The sequence below is a fragment of the Tympanuchus pallidicinctus genome, unplaced genomic scaffold (genome assembly GCF_026119805.1).
Source record: "Tympanuchus pallidicinctus isolate F22 unplaced genomic scaffold, pur_lepc_1.0 scaffold7, whole genome shotgun sequence".
NCBI classification, from domain to species: domain Eukaryota; kingdom Metazoa; phylum Chordata; class Aves; order Galliformes; family Phasianidae; genus Tympanuchus; species Tympanuchus pallidicinctus.
In genome coordinates, this window is record NW_026294791.1 from 21,199,901 (window position 1) to 21,216,245 (window position 16,345).

Consider the following 16,345-nt stretch of genomic DNA (forward strand, 5'->3'; position numbering starts at 1 on the left):
ATCTCTCTGCTACAAGTTATTTGGAGATGTTAACATGTAAGAAATGGTGTTTGAAAGGCATGTAAAACAAGCATGTAAAGAGAAAAGCTAAACTGTATAAAACCCGTGACCTTGACGAGAATTAAGTGATGGATGGTTTTGCACCATTTAAATTTAATGCCATAGCAAGACAATGGCAGCCTGCATACTTTAATCTGAAATAAATTTACTCAAGCATCTTGATTTTTTTCCCGAATATGGGCCAATATTGCTGGCATATCAAATATATACAGGTTTGGCATGCAAACATTACACATTTCCTACTGTCAGAAGACATGCAGTTAAAATAATTAATTAGTAATGAAGACCAACATAAACTCTGCTTGTTAATAAACATGCATGCTGCAAATCTTGACGAAAGGAGTAAAGACAAATTTTTCATTCTTGCTGCAAAACAAACCAGCCAGAAAACTGTGCACTTCAAAATAGAAAAGATGAAAGTTGTGGACCTTTTAAATTAGTGATCAAAGAAAGGCTTGCTCTAAGCAGAGCAATGAAGTACTCTGAAGAGCTGTAATGTATGCCTCTACAGAATTATATATATGTGTACGAGTGCATACATGCATGTGTACATGCGTATGTTGTTACATGTACAAGCATATCATTCAAAATTACTTGCCCATGTGCTATTTCTAAAGGAACTCCTTCAGCTTCTTTAATGTCACTCTTGATTTTCTCTGTTGTGGGGGAAAGAGAAGTAATGTCTTTTAAATGTTTGGCTGTATAATTTACTGTATTTCCAATAAACTAGATTTTAACGGGTTTCACAATGGTGAAATAATTAAGGCTGTTTTCAAAATCATCTATTGAGTAAAACGTTGAACTACTAAATCGGTTCATTTTGTTTATCACTTGACATTTGACCTTAAATGTTCTTTTAATTAGAATATATTGAGGAAGTAAAATACATTAGTCCCCTAACACAGATCTTCTCTGTACCATCTACTCATTGAACACTTTCTCCAGGTTAGTGAGGACTATACATGCAGATTTAGAGCTTGTTCCAGTTTGAAGAACAAGTTGTGCATCTGCTTGACTTTGTAATTTAAGTGTAATTTGACCAAATTGATGTCTCTCAATAGGATACAGTGCTTAAAAGTAGTTCCTGAGATGGAGAGTCAAATTTTTAGGAGGATGCATAAAGTTCTGCTATCAGCTTAGTCTGCCCAGTTCCTTTAGTTTCACAGAGTTTGTGTGCAGTTATAACTCAGATCATACTTGAAACTCTGCTTTCAGTAGTGGTTGTGTTTGTCTCCACTCTGCATACATCCACAGGGGAGCTATGTGTGTATGCAAGAAAAAACTCATTTGAGGAAGCATATAGGGTTAACTGTAATGCCAGTGATTGAAAGACATGTAGAACATTCTACATTCTATCAGCACACAGAGCAGGAGATACATGGCAGTTTCTGTTTGTAACAGGGAAATATTACTGCATTTTCAGTAGTAGAAAGGGTATGGCAAAAGGAATACTGTGTTTGGTTCCAGGCTGCATAAGATATTGCCTGTTATGCTCAGGCCAAGCAAGCAAGAAACAAAAAGGCTGGAGAGACTCAAGGACTTCAGCAGGGAAAGATGGAACTGAGCGAGTTCATAAGCTCACCCAAGAGGTGGCTAAACGGGCTTGTAGGAGACTATAAATATCAGAGATGTACCAATTAAAAAGGCTAGGAAGAGTTTATTCTCAGTATTCAGAAAGAAACTAAGTAGGCACAAATCCCCAGAAGGAAAATTCTCACTGAATATTTGGACTATTTTTAGCAGTCCTATAATAGAATGACCCATTAGGAATAAGTGCCACAAAAATAATGAGTGCTTGAAAAGCATTATCCCTGCTGCCAAATAATACACAACTGTCTTTTTCTCTTTACCTATATTTCTATATATGTATTTTTTTTTCTTTTTTCTTTTTAAAGTAAGAGCACTTTCTGCAAGTATTCCTTAAATCTAAGGATGCTTTCTGCAAGACCTGGGAGCTTATGGCTGAAAATCCATCCGTCCCCTCCTCCTCCCCTTCGAGGAAGAAAGCTCTTCATGCTAAAAAGTGTTTATGTGCAACAATGTTTAACGCAGAGAGATGTGCCAGATTTCAAAATATCAACTGCTCCCAGGCTCTATCAATCATGTCCAACTACATTATACAGTTTAACATATCGGCATAACCAGAGAAAATAGATCATAGTAATGAAGGGTCAGCTGTGAAATTTTAAGGTATAAAATTGTATACATGTTCAGAAAATAACATTGGTAGATAGATGCTTTCTAGCACTTCATTTTCTATATTTCTAACTAACAGACAAACCCTTGATATTTGTGTGTTCTTCCAGTTCTGAATAATGCAGAAATCTTTTTGCATTTCCAATGCAACTTGCAACAAGGAGAGTTATTTCTGAGAGTCGTTTTCATTCCTCGTGAAAAAATATGCATTACTATATTAGGGTGCTGAGAATAACTCTCAGAGTTGCAAACAAATTGTCAGATCTGGGGCTAGTTCTGAAAATTTTTGCCACGAAGTGTTCCAGAGCTCATTTCTTAAAGATGATAGTTCAGCTTTAACATTCTGGGAGGTTCAGGTTGGATATTAGGAAAAATGTATTCTCTGAAAGAGTGGTTGGGCACAGGCAGTCTGCCCGTGGAGGTGGTGGAGTCACCATCCCTGGAGGTGTTCAAGAAGAGGGTGGATATGGCACTGAGGGATATGGAATAGTGGGTATGGTGGAGATGGATTGATAGTTGATGATCTTAGTGGTCTTTCCTTCCTTTACGATTCTATGATTATTCATTAATAGATCACAGCCAGTAGAAATACTCTTCTGCAAAAAGGTTCCTTCCTACAGCAGGAAGAATAGGAACAAGCTAAAGCTTTCAACAAAGCTTCATTTTTTCTCATTAATAGGAGACCTCTGCATAGCTGGTGCCTATGGTAAGTTCACAGTGTGTATCTAGAACCTGAAACTATTTCACTGTCAACTTAGCATCAAATATGGTAGCTGGATCTGATACTGATACACAAGTAAACAAGTCAGTCTTAGCTGCTTAGGTATATATGGTTGGAGCATGTGGAAATTATGCTTGCTTGCCCTAAATGGTATTTCTTGCAGTGACTTAAGGGCAGCACTAGCTGCAGATAGGAATATCCCATGAGTTCTGGATTGGAAACTGGTTGGAGAAAGGCAAATTCATAACTTTCTCCAATAATAACCAAACTTCCAGTATGCTGTGGATGTTTTGAGGTATGCTTCCATCTTACAGCCAGTATGGTGCTGTGTGCAATCTGAAAGTGCAGCCTCAGACTTCCTTCTGGGGGCTATCCAGTGAGATGCTCATCACATCACATGTGCAATGAGTTGGGGCGGGAAGCTAAGCACATGAGAAGTGAATAGTGCATATTGCAAAGAGAACAGCTTGATGAATAGTGAAACAAGGTGTGAGGATGCTGTGAATGCGCTGTGTCCTGGATTCTGCAACTGTTTACAAAGCTCTGCATTTTTCCCTGGAGCTGTGCACAGGACAGGGCTAAAGGATACATACTGTGATTCAAGAGAATATCCTGACCAGTTCCAAAGACCAGGAAAAAAGGGGTGACAGAAGAACTCGGTGACAAAAGTAGAGGAGAGGGGAAACTCAAATGATCAATTCTGATGAAAATGAGAACAGCTACTTACCAAGATGCTGTAGATTGAAGAAAGGTTACAAAGTATTAGAGGACAGGATCATTAAAGCCTGTCCAAATGTTCTTTCAAGATCAGAGACTTAGGAGAAATTGAAAAAGTACTTTAAAGTGCTAATTGTCTTTTTCCCTGTTGGGTTTTCACAGGCAGCAAGTGCCTGCCAGGCCCTGAGGGCATCCTGTGTTGATACAGGGTTGCTACACTGGTCCTGTAGTGCTGGGGCTGTAGGGGTCGATGGGGAGTAGAGAGGGAAAATCCCTCCTTCCTATGGTTCTGAGCACAGGAGTGTAGAAAGGAGTTCACAGTCCAAAACAGAGATGGGGCAGAACTGCAGTTAGGTCTAGGTAAACAGGAACTACTTTCCCATGCTCAGAAAATGGCAGTATATTTCCCCATTTTGCTGCACAGCTGATCAATGCCAGCAAGCCCCCTAAAGGTCTCACTTTTCAGCGATCCCTTCACAGCAATCTAATGGTATAGTTAGAGTGAATGAATTGTGTCTGGGTGAAAAATATGTACGTTTGCACTCCCTTTACAGCCTCTCTACAATTCCAGAATGCTACCTTCCTGACTTTGTACTGGGGATGAGATCACGAATGCAGTGCACAGAACCCATGTGCTGACCATGACTTTCTCACTCTGGAAGAAATGGGTGCTGCTGTGACCCACCCAACCACAGCTGTCTGTAAACCTGCATGCACAGCCATCATCTCCATCAGCACTTCCAGCTGACTTTCTGCTTTGCCAACCCCACTGCCAAGCCATTTTGAGACACATCAGAAAAGTGCCACCTCGGTCTCCAGGACCATTTCTTTGTTTGACAAGGCATAAAGCAAAGCTGATGTGACCAAGCGCACTGACCACAGCACAGGAAGGAATCTGACCTAACCTGCTGTAGTGCCAACAGGTTTGCGTGACTGCTTTTATCCATTTTTGGCCCACAAAAGACTGGGAGAAGGTGCAGCCCACAGCTTTCCTTCCTGATCAGTGGAAAAGCCCCGTCAGAGACAAAGAACTGCAGTAATCAGGAAGGACGTCTCCTTTGCCCTAGGACCTTGAAGAATTTTGCATTAGGAGGGATCCTAAAGATTATTTTCACAAAGGAGGATTGGGAAGGGAGAAGAAAAAGCCTTCCAGTTCAAGCCAGCCCAGCTTCTCTCTTCTTTTGTCTCCTTGCAGTGAAAAAAGAGTCTCATTTTTTCTTTGTATTTTCTTTTTTCTCCTGATCCTTTCCTTGGACATAGAAAAAGAAAGCTGGTGAATGCCCCTTGAATAGTCTTGTCTTCTGTCTCCAGAATAAAGAGAAAATAACCTTTTAAACTGTGATGATGGCCCATGAAACACAGTTAATTAACCTGCTGTGATGGAGGAAGGCTTGACTGCTGTGGTGTGAACAGCTGAAGGATAGATGAGGAAATAGAGAAAAACACTGGAGTTTGGGGACAAGATGAGAACACAGCTATTTATCTGCTTGATTTCCTTTTTGGAAGACTCACATCATTTATGTTTTGTGTAATACTGTCACACATAGAAAGGAGGCTAGAGAAGTATGTCTGGCTGAGACACAGACAGCCCTATTACCTGCTGAGTGCCCTGCCCGCAGCAACATCTGAAGATGTGCAGGGAAATGGAAGCCTAATGCTCTGTGTATGCCTGTGCTTCTTACACCCTGGCTGTGCAAACTGAGAGTTTAAATGAACCATTTTTAAGACCAGTCCCATCTGTCCAGGTTGAGGTTTTCTTTAGTTAGTTGAGTGTTCAGTATTCTGGCTGCACTGCACTGGCTGGCTATTTATCTGCCTCATCTTCAGGCTCCAGGAGGCAGTTTCTTTCCCCCACATCTATGCCAGAAATTCAACACACATATGACTCCAGTCTGATCGTATCATTTTCTCTTGCAGCAGTCCAAAATGCTGGGAAAAAGGCCAAGGAGATTTACAAGGGAAAAACAGAAAACACGACAAATAAAAAGGCCAAAAAAAACCACTTAGGATCTCACGATGCCAAAGTGAGCAGCAGTGCTGCTGGCACAGCTGGTCCACAGTGGATAACAACACACCAGAAGTGATCAGAACCTCGTCAGCCAGCACATTTCTGCATGTCAGCAGGCAGTAGGCACTCTGCCTACAGACTGGTTGGTGGCTCTGCTCCTCACACTGCTACTTCAGCTGCATGAACAGCCCCATCCCTGCTAGTGGCACGTCCCCTGGCAGCCCACAGCCACATAGGCAGCTCTATCCCTGCTGGTGGCACGTCCCCTGGCAGCCCATGCTACTTCCTCTCCCTCCTCGGGTTCCAGTCAGTGCTGGAATGTGACATTTGACAGAGCCTGCAGGTTCAAGACTCCTTAATTCTGACACGGTGTTAAGTTTATTACAACCTGGTGAAATGCATCACTACCAAATTCATAGCTCTGCTCTCCTCCTTTCCCACATGTTTTCATGAGGAAAGTGAGAAGCTGGACCTTTCAAATAACACTCTTTTTAAAAAGTGTGATGCCAGAGCAATACAATGTATGCACAATATGAAAGGATGAAGTTCCAGGATAACTGCTGCCTGTAGCCAGCAGTAACAAATCACAAGACTTTTAAATGAAAGCCCAGTCTATTAAAAGTGCTTCTGTGCTAGGGGGCCAGCAGACCAAGGTAATATCAAAAATGTTGGGCTTACTATTGCAGAGTACTGAGACCTCTTGAAATCCGAGCGTCCCCAGACTCTCTGACTTAGAAGGGAGCTGGAGAACTTTAACCCTTCGTAGAACCTGCTCACAAATTTTCTGTCTTTGATGTGGGACAAGGCAAATATCTAATGGGCTCCAAAAATCACAGGCTGGGAAAAATTTGCCACACCAGGATTTTTGTTCCTTAGAATCAAATTGCATGAATAAGTCTGGTTGCAAATGAGTTATTTGAGTTACCAAATGGGGCAGATTTGATCCTCTCAGGACTTCCAGTAGTCTACTGATTATTTTTCAGTTCAGCTGAATAATCACCATCTGCAACAAGAAATAGCAGGCGGTATTTCTTCCCCTCTCCCAGCTGGGTGGGGCAATACTTTGTCCCTGACATAGGCTCCATTATCTCCTGCCCTTGGGGCTGAAGACTGCAGCCCAGTTTTTCAACTGACTTACAGTAATGTGCCATCTTATCCAATAAGACAACGGTGCCATTTTATACTCGTTACAAAAATCGACAAACATCCCCAGATGTGATGACACCTTTCCACTGATTTCAGCGACTTCTGGATATGGCCCTCATGACACAGACCACATGGATTATTATTTCTTCACAATACTCAGAGCAGCGTAGTATGCTTAGAATCTTCTGTTAATGCTTTACTGAGGAAGGAAGCATAATAAAATATTGAGTGCCATATATTAAAGAAAATCTTTGTCTGTTTCAGCAGGAACCTGAAGTTTTACACCTAAAACACATATGGATGTTCAGATGCGGAGGCCAGAAGAACTGGCCCTTGGCTGCAGAAATGCAAGACTTTGGCATCGATGAGATGTGTTGATACCCAGGTGAGAGGATCTGACTTTTTGTCTTGCAGAAGGGCAGTTGGCTTAGTTCGTATACACGAGATAGCACCCATAAACCCAGTAATCCTGATAGGGGATTCATCTGCTACCCAGAATCATACTACTGCCATACTCCTGCAGTCAACTCCAGTCCTTTGTATTCCTTAACTCCCATTAGAATGTGCTTAATTTATCACAAATTTGGCTATAATTGGAGAAAGTGAACTTTTCAGCATCAGAAGTGAATGTTTCCATTCCATCTTACAGGCTCTTTGCTTAGAAATAGAAGAGTTAAATTGGAAGGGACATACAAAGACTGACTAGTCCACCTATGTGACCACTTCATGGATACTCACAAATTCAAGCCACAGCTTCAGCAGCCAGGTCATGTTCAGCTGCACAGCCCAGGGTGCCAAGCATGCTCACCACCCACTAGAGCAATACTGCTGTTTTCTCTACAGATATCTGTTACCTGAGTGCCTCATACTTCACAGAGGTTAGGAAGAAAACAGTTTAAAATGTAACCCATACAGATGCTTGCAGGCAGCGAGTGAGCCGACCACTAGCACAATACCCTTGTCCTGACATCAGTTTGCAGCCAGGTGATGAAAGGCATTTCACCAGCAGCTTTTAGAGCCACCTCTATTAAAGGCTGCTCCTGACCTTAGCTGTCTGAGTGCACTCTTTGCTAAGAATAATTATTTTGGGGTTGTTGTTTTGTGTTTATTTGTTTGTTTTTCCTAATTAATTGTACACTGAGCATCCAACAGGGATATCAATAACTGAACTTACACAAAGGCTTCAGGTGAAATCATTTGCACAAAGCATTAGCAGGAGTGTCAGAGTCCTCAAGACTTGGAGCAATGCTATCTCCAAAGAGCTTTGCAGCTTGATTTAGAAGGTTAGCTATTGACAAAATGGATTTAAGACTGATAATAGATTCTGACACTTCTTTGTCTTTCAGACTGATCAGAGCCTGCCTGCACGTGGGTCCATTGACTCCTGGGGAGCGAGAGAGTCCCTAGCATGACTGAAAGCAGTGGAACCCTAACCAGACCAGAACGATGCAGGTGAGGGCAATAGATGGGGACGTGGGTGGATAAAGGACTAAGTCTAACGAAGGGCCCACCTCCCCAGCTGTCTCACAGAGCAGGGGAAATGTTAAAGAGCAGGAGAGGGAGCAAAAGAAGCCCGGCAGCTGGGCGTCCCTGGAAGGAAGCAGAGAGCACGAAGCAGCCTCCAAAGGGGAGCGCGGAGAGGTAACGGCTGTAACCGGCACGGCTGGGAGCGCCGCGCTGCGCTGCAGAACAGCGGTGCAACAGCAGCGCGCAGTGACGGGACGGGGAAGGACAGCTTGGGGGAGCGGAACGGAGCCAAGAGCTCCGCTGCCTCTCCGGAGGGAAAGCCGTTGGGATTTCCAAATGCGAGTTGTGTTCTTCGTCTGCTGCTGTGTCTGCTGAGCTGCAGCGATCAGTGATGCGAGCCAGCGGGACGCAGAGGGTTGGGAACTGCGCAGGCAGTGAATGAGGAAGGGAAGCCTGGTTCCATAAGTTTAGCTACAGATGTTTTCTGTTTAGAGTAAGGGCACGGAAAGGTAGAAGCAGACTTTAGGCCCAGTTGCACAACTCAAAGCCAGCGTGTTAGTGGCTGTGCTGAACAGTACAGCTGTGTTAGACACAGACCTCAGCAAGTCGTCATTTGTAGGATTGAGTCTCTCTTCTTAGGAGCATGGCTGTATGCACCATTTATTTTTAATATCAGCTGTAGCATATCACCACATAACAGGCTGCGTTTATAAGAAACTGGGTGTTATGCTTCCAGGGAGAAATGTTCCTTGCAGTCCCAGTGTATCTCTGTAGAGTGTTGGGAGGAGTGCAGGGATGAGAACACTGGGTCCCGGGCACCACCACTCGGTAAATATTCTCTGGTTATTGCTTGTTTCTGTGGGGTTTTTTTGTTTTATTTTTTTTCACGCGTACAACACAGCAACCGTGCACACTGAGTTTCAAACTTGTGCCGCTAACAGAAGTTCGTGTTTTAACCCAAACGTGGTTACCAACAACAGACCCACAGCCCCATGGAACGGCCGCCAGAGGGACCCCCGCGCCGCCCGGACACGCGTCCCGCACCTCCCGCCCCGGCTCCCCATCTCGCAGTGCTCACCGCGGACGCCCGGCGGGCAGACGCACACGTAGCCCTCGGCGCGGTCGTGGCGGAAGGGCGGCGGCAGCTCGGGCTCGTGGCCGTAGCGGGCCGACCAGGAGCGCTCCAGGCAACGGCCCGAGGTGCACGGCGCGCTGCTGCACTCGCTGATGTCGGTCTCGCAGTGGGAGCCGGTGTAGCCTGCAAAGGCGAGCAGAGAAGGAAAAGACCCACCGGTCAGGTCCCTCAGTGCCACTTCTCCTCGGTTCTTGAACGCCTCCAGGGACAATGACCCCACCACCTCACCGGGCAGCCTGTTCCAGCACCACAGCTCTAGGCAGGGCAAGCACCTCCCCCAGGCTCGCGGTGAGGAACAAAGCCTAGCGGGCACTGAGCTCGTGGATGGCTTTTATGGCCATGTGGCTTCACGCTTTATATCTGCAAAAAAGGTGAACTTTTCTAACTGAGAGGGGTAAGGGGGTGTTACAGGAGAACCTGGGGCTTACCTGGCCAGCAGTGACAGATGACTCCATCAGCACTGTCCTCACATGTGGCGTTGTTGTAGCACGGCTGTGACCAGCACGGGGGTACATGGGTCTCACAGTGCGGGCCCATGAACCCGGTGCCAGTGCAGTTGCAGCTGTACCTGTACACAGGAAAAGGCAGTCACTGCAGGAGCCCAGTCTCTGTTCCCAAACATGCCCAGAGCTTGCATGCTTTTCTTAGGTTTCAATACAGAAATGTCAATTACTGGTGGAATTCCAATAGTAACAGTAATGTTAGCTTCTTTTTGATAGCAACGCTGTTGCTATGGGTTTAGACATGAACAAACTGGATAATATATACAAATACTAGAAATTGTGCATCTGAAATCATGGGGAATCTTCCTGAGCAACAGGCAAGAGTATACTTCTTTGGTAATTTCTGCGTTTAGTACCTAAATCTCAGACCTGCAGTAAATGCATCAAGGGAGCTGCATGCTGGATTTGATGAAGTGCCTGGGATCTGCTGGCCCCTGGGTCTGGCAGTCATGTACAAACTTTTCAGTGTCCTGTTTAAGTGTAAGTAGGCGAAAACATATGGCAGGGCAGCGTGTCACTTGTGTGGGGATTGTGCTTAAATTTAGAGGTGACACAGTCCAAGTAGCATTCGGATCTAAGATATAAAATGTATCAATATGAAAGTTATTTTTCTGATTCACATCCTCATCATTACATTTTCAAACTTTAAAAATCATGTGCTGATCCCAGTGAACAAAGGCAAACCAGAGCTCTGGCTGCCTGGGCTGTGCTGAACTTCTGTGCAGGGTGAACATCTGGTCACGTTGGGTGAAGCAGCTTCCTTGCCCTGAATTCTCTTCATTTACTACACTTTTGTGAACTGACTGCAGGTAGTTTTGCATCAGGAGCAGTTGCTCTACATGGCTGTTAAGTATCAGACAGGTGGGCTAATGGAGCCTATTGCTATGGCTACTCTGATCAGTTTGCCTCTTCTCCAATGTGTCTGCTTATCTGCTGTTCGCAGATTCTGTTTTGTCCTGGTTTCAGCTGGGAGATCATTGTTTTGGTTTTTTTTGGTTTTTTTTCTTCATAGTGCCTGGCACGACGCTGTGTTGCGGCTGTAGGACAGCAGCACTGTTGGTAACGCGCAGATGCCTTAGCTGTGGCTGAGCAGTGCCGCGCAGAGCCAAGAGCATTTTAACTTCTTGCCGCCCTGCCAGCGAGGGGAGGGGACAGTGAGCAAAGGGCTGCGCGGTCACCTCCCCTGACCCCCCCCGCTCCCCCCTCCGCTCTCCGCGCGTCCCCACGCGCACCCCCCGGGCAGGTCGGCGCAGCGCGCTCCGTGCAGGCAGGGGCTGCTGGCGCACTCGTCCACGTCCGTCTGGCAGAGGGCGCCGCGGAAACCGGGCGGGCAGGAGCAGGAGAAGGCGGCCGGAGCGTCGCGGCAGGTGGCGCCGTTCTGGCACGGCAGCGACTGGCACTCGTCCACGTCCAGCTCGCAGTTGGCGCCTGCGGGGAGAGGGGGGGAGGAGGGTAAGCGCGAGGCTCACGTGCTGGTTTGTTGTTTTGGTGTGTGGTTGGTTGGTCATTTCTCCCAGGAAACGGCAGGTTTCGCGTGGAAGTGTCTCAGTGTGCAGCCTTTTGGGTTTTTTTGTTTGTTTTTTTTTGTTTGTTTGGTTGTGTTTTTTTGTTTGTTTTTTTTTGCAAGGATTGGGGGAATTCACCAAAACCTGAAATTAGCTTGGAAAGCAAATGGTATCCTGGGCTCCATCAGAAGAGGGGAGGCCAGCAAATACAGGAAGGTGTATGTCCACCTCTACTCTGCTCTTGTGAGGCCCCATCTGAAGTACTGCGTCCAGGTCTGGAACCCCCAGTACAAGGAGCTGTTGGAGGGGGTCCAAAGGAGAGCCACTAGAGCACCTCCCTTACGAAGACAGGCTGAGGGAGCTGCCTTGTTCAGTCTGGAGAATAAAACGCTGCAGGGTGATCTGATTGCAGCTTTCTAGTACCTAAAGGGAGCCTACAAACAGGAAGGGAGTCAACTCTTTGAAAGGCTAGATAACAACAGGACAAGGGGAAATGGCTTTAAGTTGAGGGAGGAAAGATTTGGGTTGGATGTCAGGGGGAAGCTCTTTACTCTGAGAGTGATGAGGTGCTGGAACAGGCTGCCTAGAGATGTTGTGGATGCCCCATCCCTAGAGGTTTTCAAGGCCAGATTGGATGGGGCCCTGGGCAGCCTGGTATTAAATGTAGAGGTTGGTGGCCCTGCATGTAGCAGAGGGGTTGGAGATTCATGATCGTTGACGTCCCTTTCAACCCTGGCCATTCTGTGATTCTGTGATAATTCACAAGAGCAGGCCTTTTATCGTTAGCACAAACACAGAAACAAGTTAAACAAATTTTTGCTCATTCAAACCTACTATGCTACTATCATATTTATATGATTAGCAACTTAATATCATCAAAGCTGCACCAGTAGCTGAACCCAAGATTACTGACTGGTCAGCTGTGCTTTGATGCTTAGTGTGTGTTTGCTCCTCATAGTAAGGTGCAAACAGCCCAGCCTTGGGTGCTCGGAAGGCTGCGGTCCTGGAGCTCCTCTGCGGAGATAACCAATGAGAACGCAGCAGTGCTAATGGCAGTTCACAGCTCTTGATGACTGCTGGCAGGTTACATGCATGCTCCTTTTCCTTATCTCTACTATAGTTCAGGAGATTTTTTTTTTAAAAAAAAAGGACTGTTAATGTCCTGCATTTCCCACTTCGGTCATTCCGGCATTCTGCATGTTTATCTACTTATTTCATGCATTGGGTAAAAAGAAATGATTTGTATTTTAATAACTTCCACCTGCCAAGTCAGCTTATTTTAGCAGCCATATCAGCCTCAAAATACATTGGCACATTGTAGTGAAAAAGCTGCTTTTAAGCTGACCTGCCTGTCTGTCCTTCAGCAGCAAAGGAGGAGCAATATTGTGAACAGTTCTCAAGGGCATTTCCTGATTGGGAGGGAATCTTCAGCAGGGGAGAAACTGCAGGGACTTTGGGCCCTTTCTGGGGGCTGGAACTTCATCCCTCTCAGGTGAAGGGCAGGCTTCCAAAAGATGCAATGAACACAGGTTGTTTATTGAGACTATCTTAGCGGTTCATTTAAGAGCTCATCTTTAGCTCTTTCCTGATGCTGCTTTTCCTGTACTGTTCTGAAATTAGTACATTTAACTAGGAACTTTTTGTTTCTTCTGAAAACACTGATATTACTGTTATTTAGCACTGTTTCTTGATATCTCATTTATTTTGTCCCTCTGAATGTAGCATGCTCATCTAAAAAAGAATAAAAATCCATAGAATGGATAAATATCTGAAAATACCTTAAAATATCAAGACAAATTGGAAAGGTGTTAGCTCATAACTATTTTCACTGCGTTTAAACTTAATTCTCATCCAAATACATGCACTTTTTTAAATCTTCCTGGGTAGTTACAAAGCACAGTTACCATAATTTTATGAGATGTACTCTTAAAACTTCTTGAGGCCGCACATAAAGCGCGAGATAGGTAACGTTCCCAGTCTGTACCCCCAGCCTGTGCCTCGGGGATTTGGCTGCCAGTGGGAGCACCGCAGTGATCCTGCGCGGATTTATGGTAATGCGCATCGCATCCAGACATAGTGAGCGATCGCTCTGCAGTCATTGCCCTGTGAATCCACTGTAATTGTAAGCAATGTGTTTGCAGAAGTGTGTCTAGTGACCGTAAATCTGCCAGAGCATGTTAACAGCTCACTGCAAGCACTGTGAGCCATGTGACAAAACAAGCCCCGCTCAGCGGAGCCGCGGCCCGGCCGGCTTTCAGACCGTGGCGATTAGCAGGAGAGCTCAACGTTGTTTTGTGCTTCACGTCTTTTAATCTATCAGCCCAGCAACCTGCCTTCGGCAATGCTGCCTCAGAAGAAAACTTCCCTCCCTGATGTGCCCAGCCGACGTGATGTGCCGCACGAACGGGGATTCCTTCCCAGCCCAGGCGAGTCTGCTGTCAGATTTTCTCAGATGCGAGGAAGAGAGATGAAAAGATTGGATCTGCGTTTGCACCTCAGTCTTATGTTTTGTCATGAATATGCTGAGTGCCAAACATCATGTGCCAGAAGGCAGGAAAGGAGAGCAGTGCCAGGCACTCCTTGGCCACTCCACAGGGCCAGGAGTTAGGGAGGGGTGGCAGTGCCATGTGTACCTAGCCACACCGGTGCTTGGGATTGGGAAGATGGATATAAGTGATGTTTATAAATTTTGTGGTTTCTTCAGTTACTTTATACTGCTTGCTTTCTAGCTAAGTCCTGCAATGCTCTTCTTTGATAATAATAATAATAATAAAAAAAAGGCAGGTGAAGGTGAAAGGTCTGTGGCCCCTATTTCCAACTCACTGCCTGTGGGCAGGGTTGGACAGAGGAATGTGTGGGCCCTGTGCAGACCAAAGGGGGAATCCAGGCCCTCTCCCCTCCTGCACTGCATTGTGGAGCTCAGGCACCCTGGGAAGGGGAGGGCTTCTTAGAATTCTTCTATCTGTATGGAGTGAGGTTGTGTCCCACCACCCAGATGGGGTGTGTTAGATAGCCTTCCTGTTTTTCCTAATCACTAGATTTAAAAGAGCAGGCAAAGAGCTCGCACCTTCCCTTCAGCAGAACTCATAGAAGAATCCCTACTTGGAAGGAAGTGTTTGGTTTTATGGGGTGAAGTGTGAAGTGATGTTTCGGCACAACGAGGCTGAGTGCAGGCAGGCACAAGGACAGCAGCAGTGGCACTTTGATTCAACAAGATTTTTTTTGCCACTTAGCAGTTTTCCTATGTTTTTTGGCATGGCACCGGTTTGAATAGCAGTGTGATGATTTGTACCAACAACTAGCTTGTGGGATAGATGTTCTATGCTGGTAGTCTGACAACTGGGTGCCTAAAGGCTTTGGGAGTGTTTCTTTTAGTGCCTAAGGCATACAGTGCATCTGGTGTAAATATTTGCATGGTGCATATTTACTGCTAAGAATACTGAGTGAGAACTAGGATTCATCAGTTAATAATTTCCTCGTATTGTACAGTCTGTTTCAGTTGCGTCATAGTAAAAGTTCTTGCACGAAGAATGGATGTAGTCTGTTGCACCTATCTCGTCTGACCCTGAAGAGCATTCCCTATGCTAAAGGGGACTGTCTTGGGCTCGGGCTGGTTTTTGGAGCAGAAGTCCTGGGTAGTTCGCAGCAAAGCATTTGAGAGGACTGGCTTCCTTAAGCAGAGTGCAGCTTGGTAATTAGCATCCCCGGCTGTGGGCAGCCAACAGGCGCCATCGCCCGGCTCTGCTGGGGTGAATTAAAGCAAGTGTAATTAGGCCAATGGAGGGAAAGAGGCATTTGATTAAGGTAGCCAGCAAAACTTCGACGAGGCAATTGGGCTTCATTATTTAACAGCTGCATGACACATGTCTTGTAAATAATTTCACACATGTAGAACATTATCATAGAAACTGCAGATTTCATGCTAAATTTTCCAGTCTTGGGCTCTTGGTGCGTTCTAACCTCTTCCATTTGTGTAAGAATTATGTGTGACATTTCTCAGCTATTTTAGGAAGTGCTGCAGCATAGCAATTGTACAGAATACCAGTCGTAGTCCACGAAGCAAGTAGCAACTGCAGCCTGTAACTCAGGCATTTGGTTAACATTACTGCTGTAGAATTTACTGTGCATTCTCTACCTCCATATCAGGAGATATCACCTTTTTAACATCTTAGGGAAATGAGATGAGGCTGGATGACTTCCCGCAGTAATTCATGGTGTCAGGCTGGGATACTAATGGTTGGCAAGATCCCCCGGTGGAGTAAATGAGGGTTTTTATTACCAGTGGGGACACCTCGGGGCTTTCATCCAATAATCCCCCTGGCTTGTGCATTTAGCACAACTCACAGCAAGGTGCAGAAAACAACAAAAAAGAGTGCTTCTGATAAATCATTTGGTTAAGTAGCCTTTAAAAGCTGCTGTTTTACTGCTAAAGGAGCAGCCTGCCACTTCTGTATGGAGCAGTGGTGATTCATCTCTGAGCTGCTGAGAGGGACGTCAGAGCCATGTGTCAAAGCACTACAGCTCCTTCTCCTTTGTGTTTTAGACATCTTTTCCTTCCTTGGCTCTCTAATCTCCTAACTCTGCTTATTCTGAGTGCTCTGCACTCAGAGTGACTCTGCTTGTTTTTGGCAAGACCTAACAGCATCCACCTAGAAACCTGCAGAATTTTCTGATGAAAGCAGGGCAACTCCAGCAGGATGAGCTCCCTCCAGCAGTTTATTTTGGTCTAAATCTTTACTCCTCTGTCTGGGCTTTTATTATTTTATTATGTTTTTTCCTTCTGTCTCTAAGGTGTAGATTCTGTCTCTCAAGCTGAGTTCTTGGTCTACGAATCCAGGCCTGGGCCTCACTGACAGCACAGGTTAAACAAATACAGTTTCCTGAATA

General features: G+C 45.4%; 1 protein-coding gene across 1 annotated transcript in view; it reads right to left on the reverse strand.

Annotated features, from left to right (window-relative positions):
• CRB1 (crumbs cell polarity complex component 1) overlaps positions 1-16,345 on the reverse strand; it is an 87,014-nt gene that overhangs the window by 43,494 nt on the left and 27,175 nt on the right. The window contains exons 3-5 of the mRNA XM_052666947.1: positions 11,186-11,381; positions 9,879-10,018; positions 9,394-9,573 (exon numbers count right to left, since the gene is read on the reverse strand). Coding sequence (XP_052522907.1) covers positions 9,394-9,573; positions 9,879-10,018; positions 11,186-11,381 — 516 coding nt within the window. The remainder of the gene's footprint in view (positions 1-9,393; positions 9,574-9,878; positions 10,019-11,185; positions 11,382-16,345) is intronic.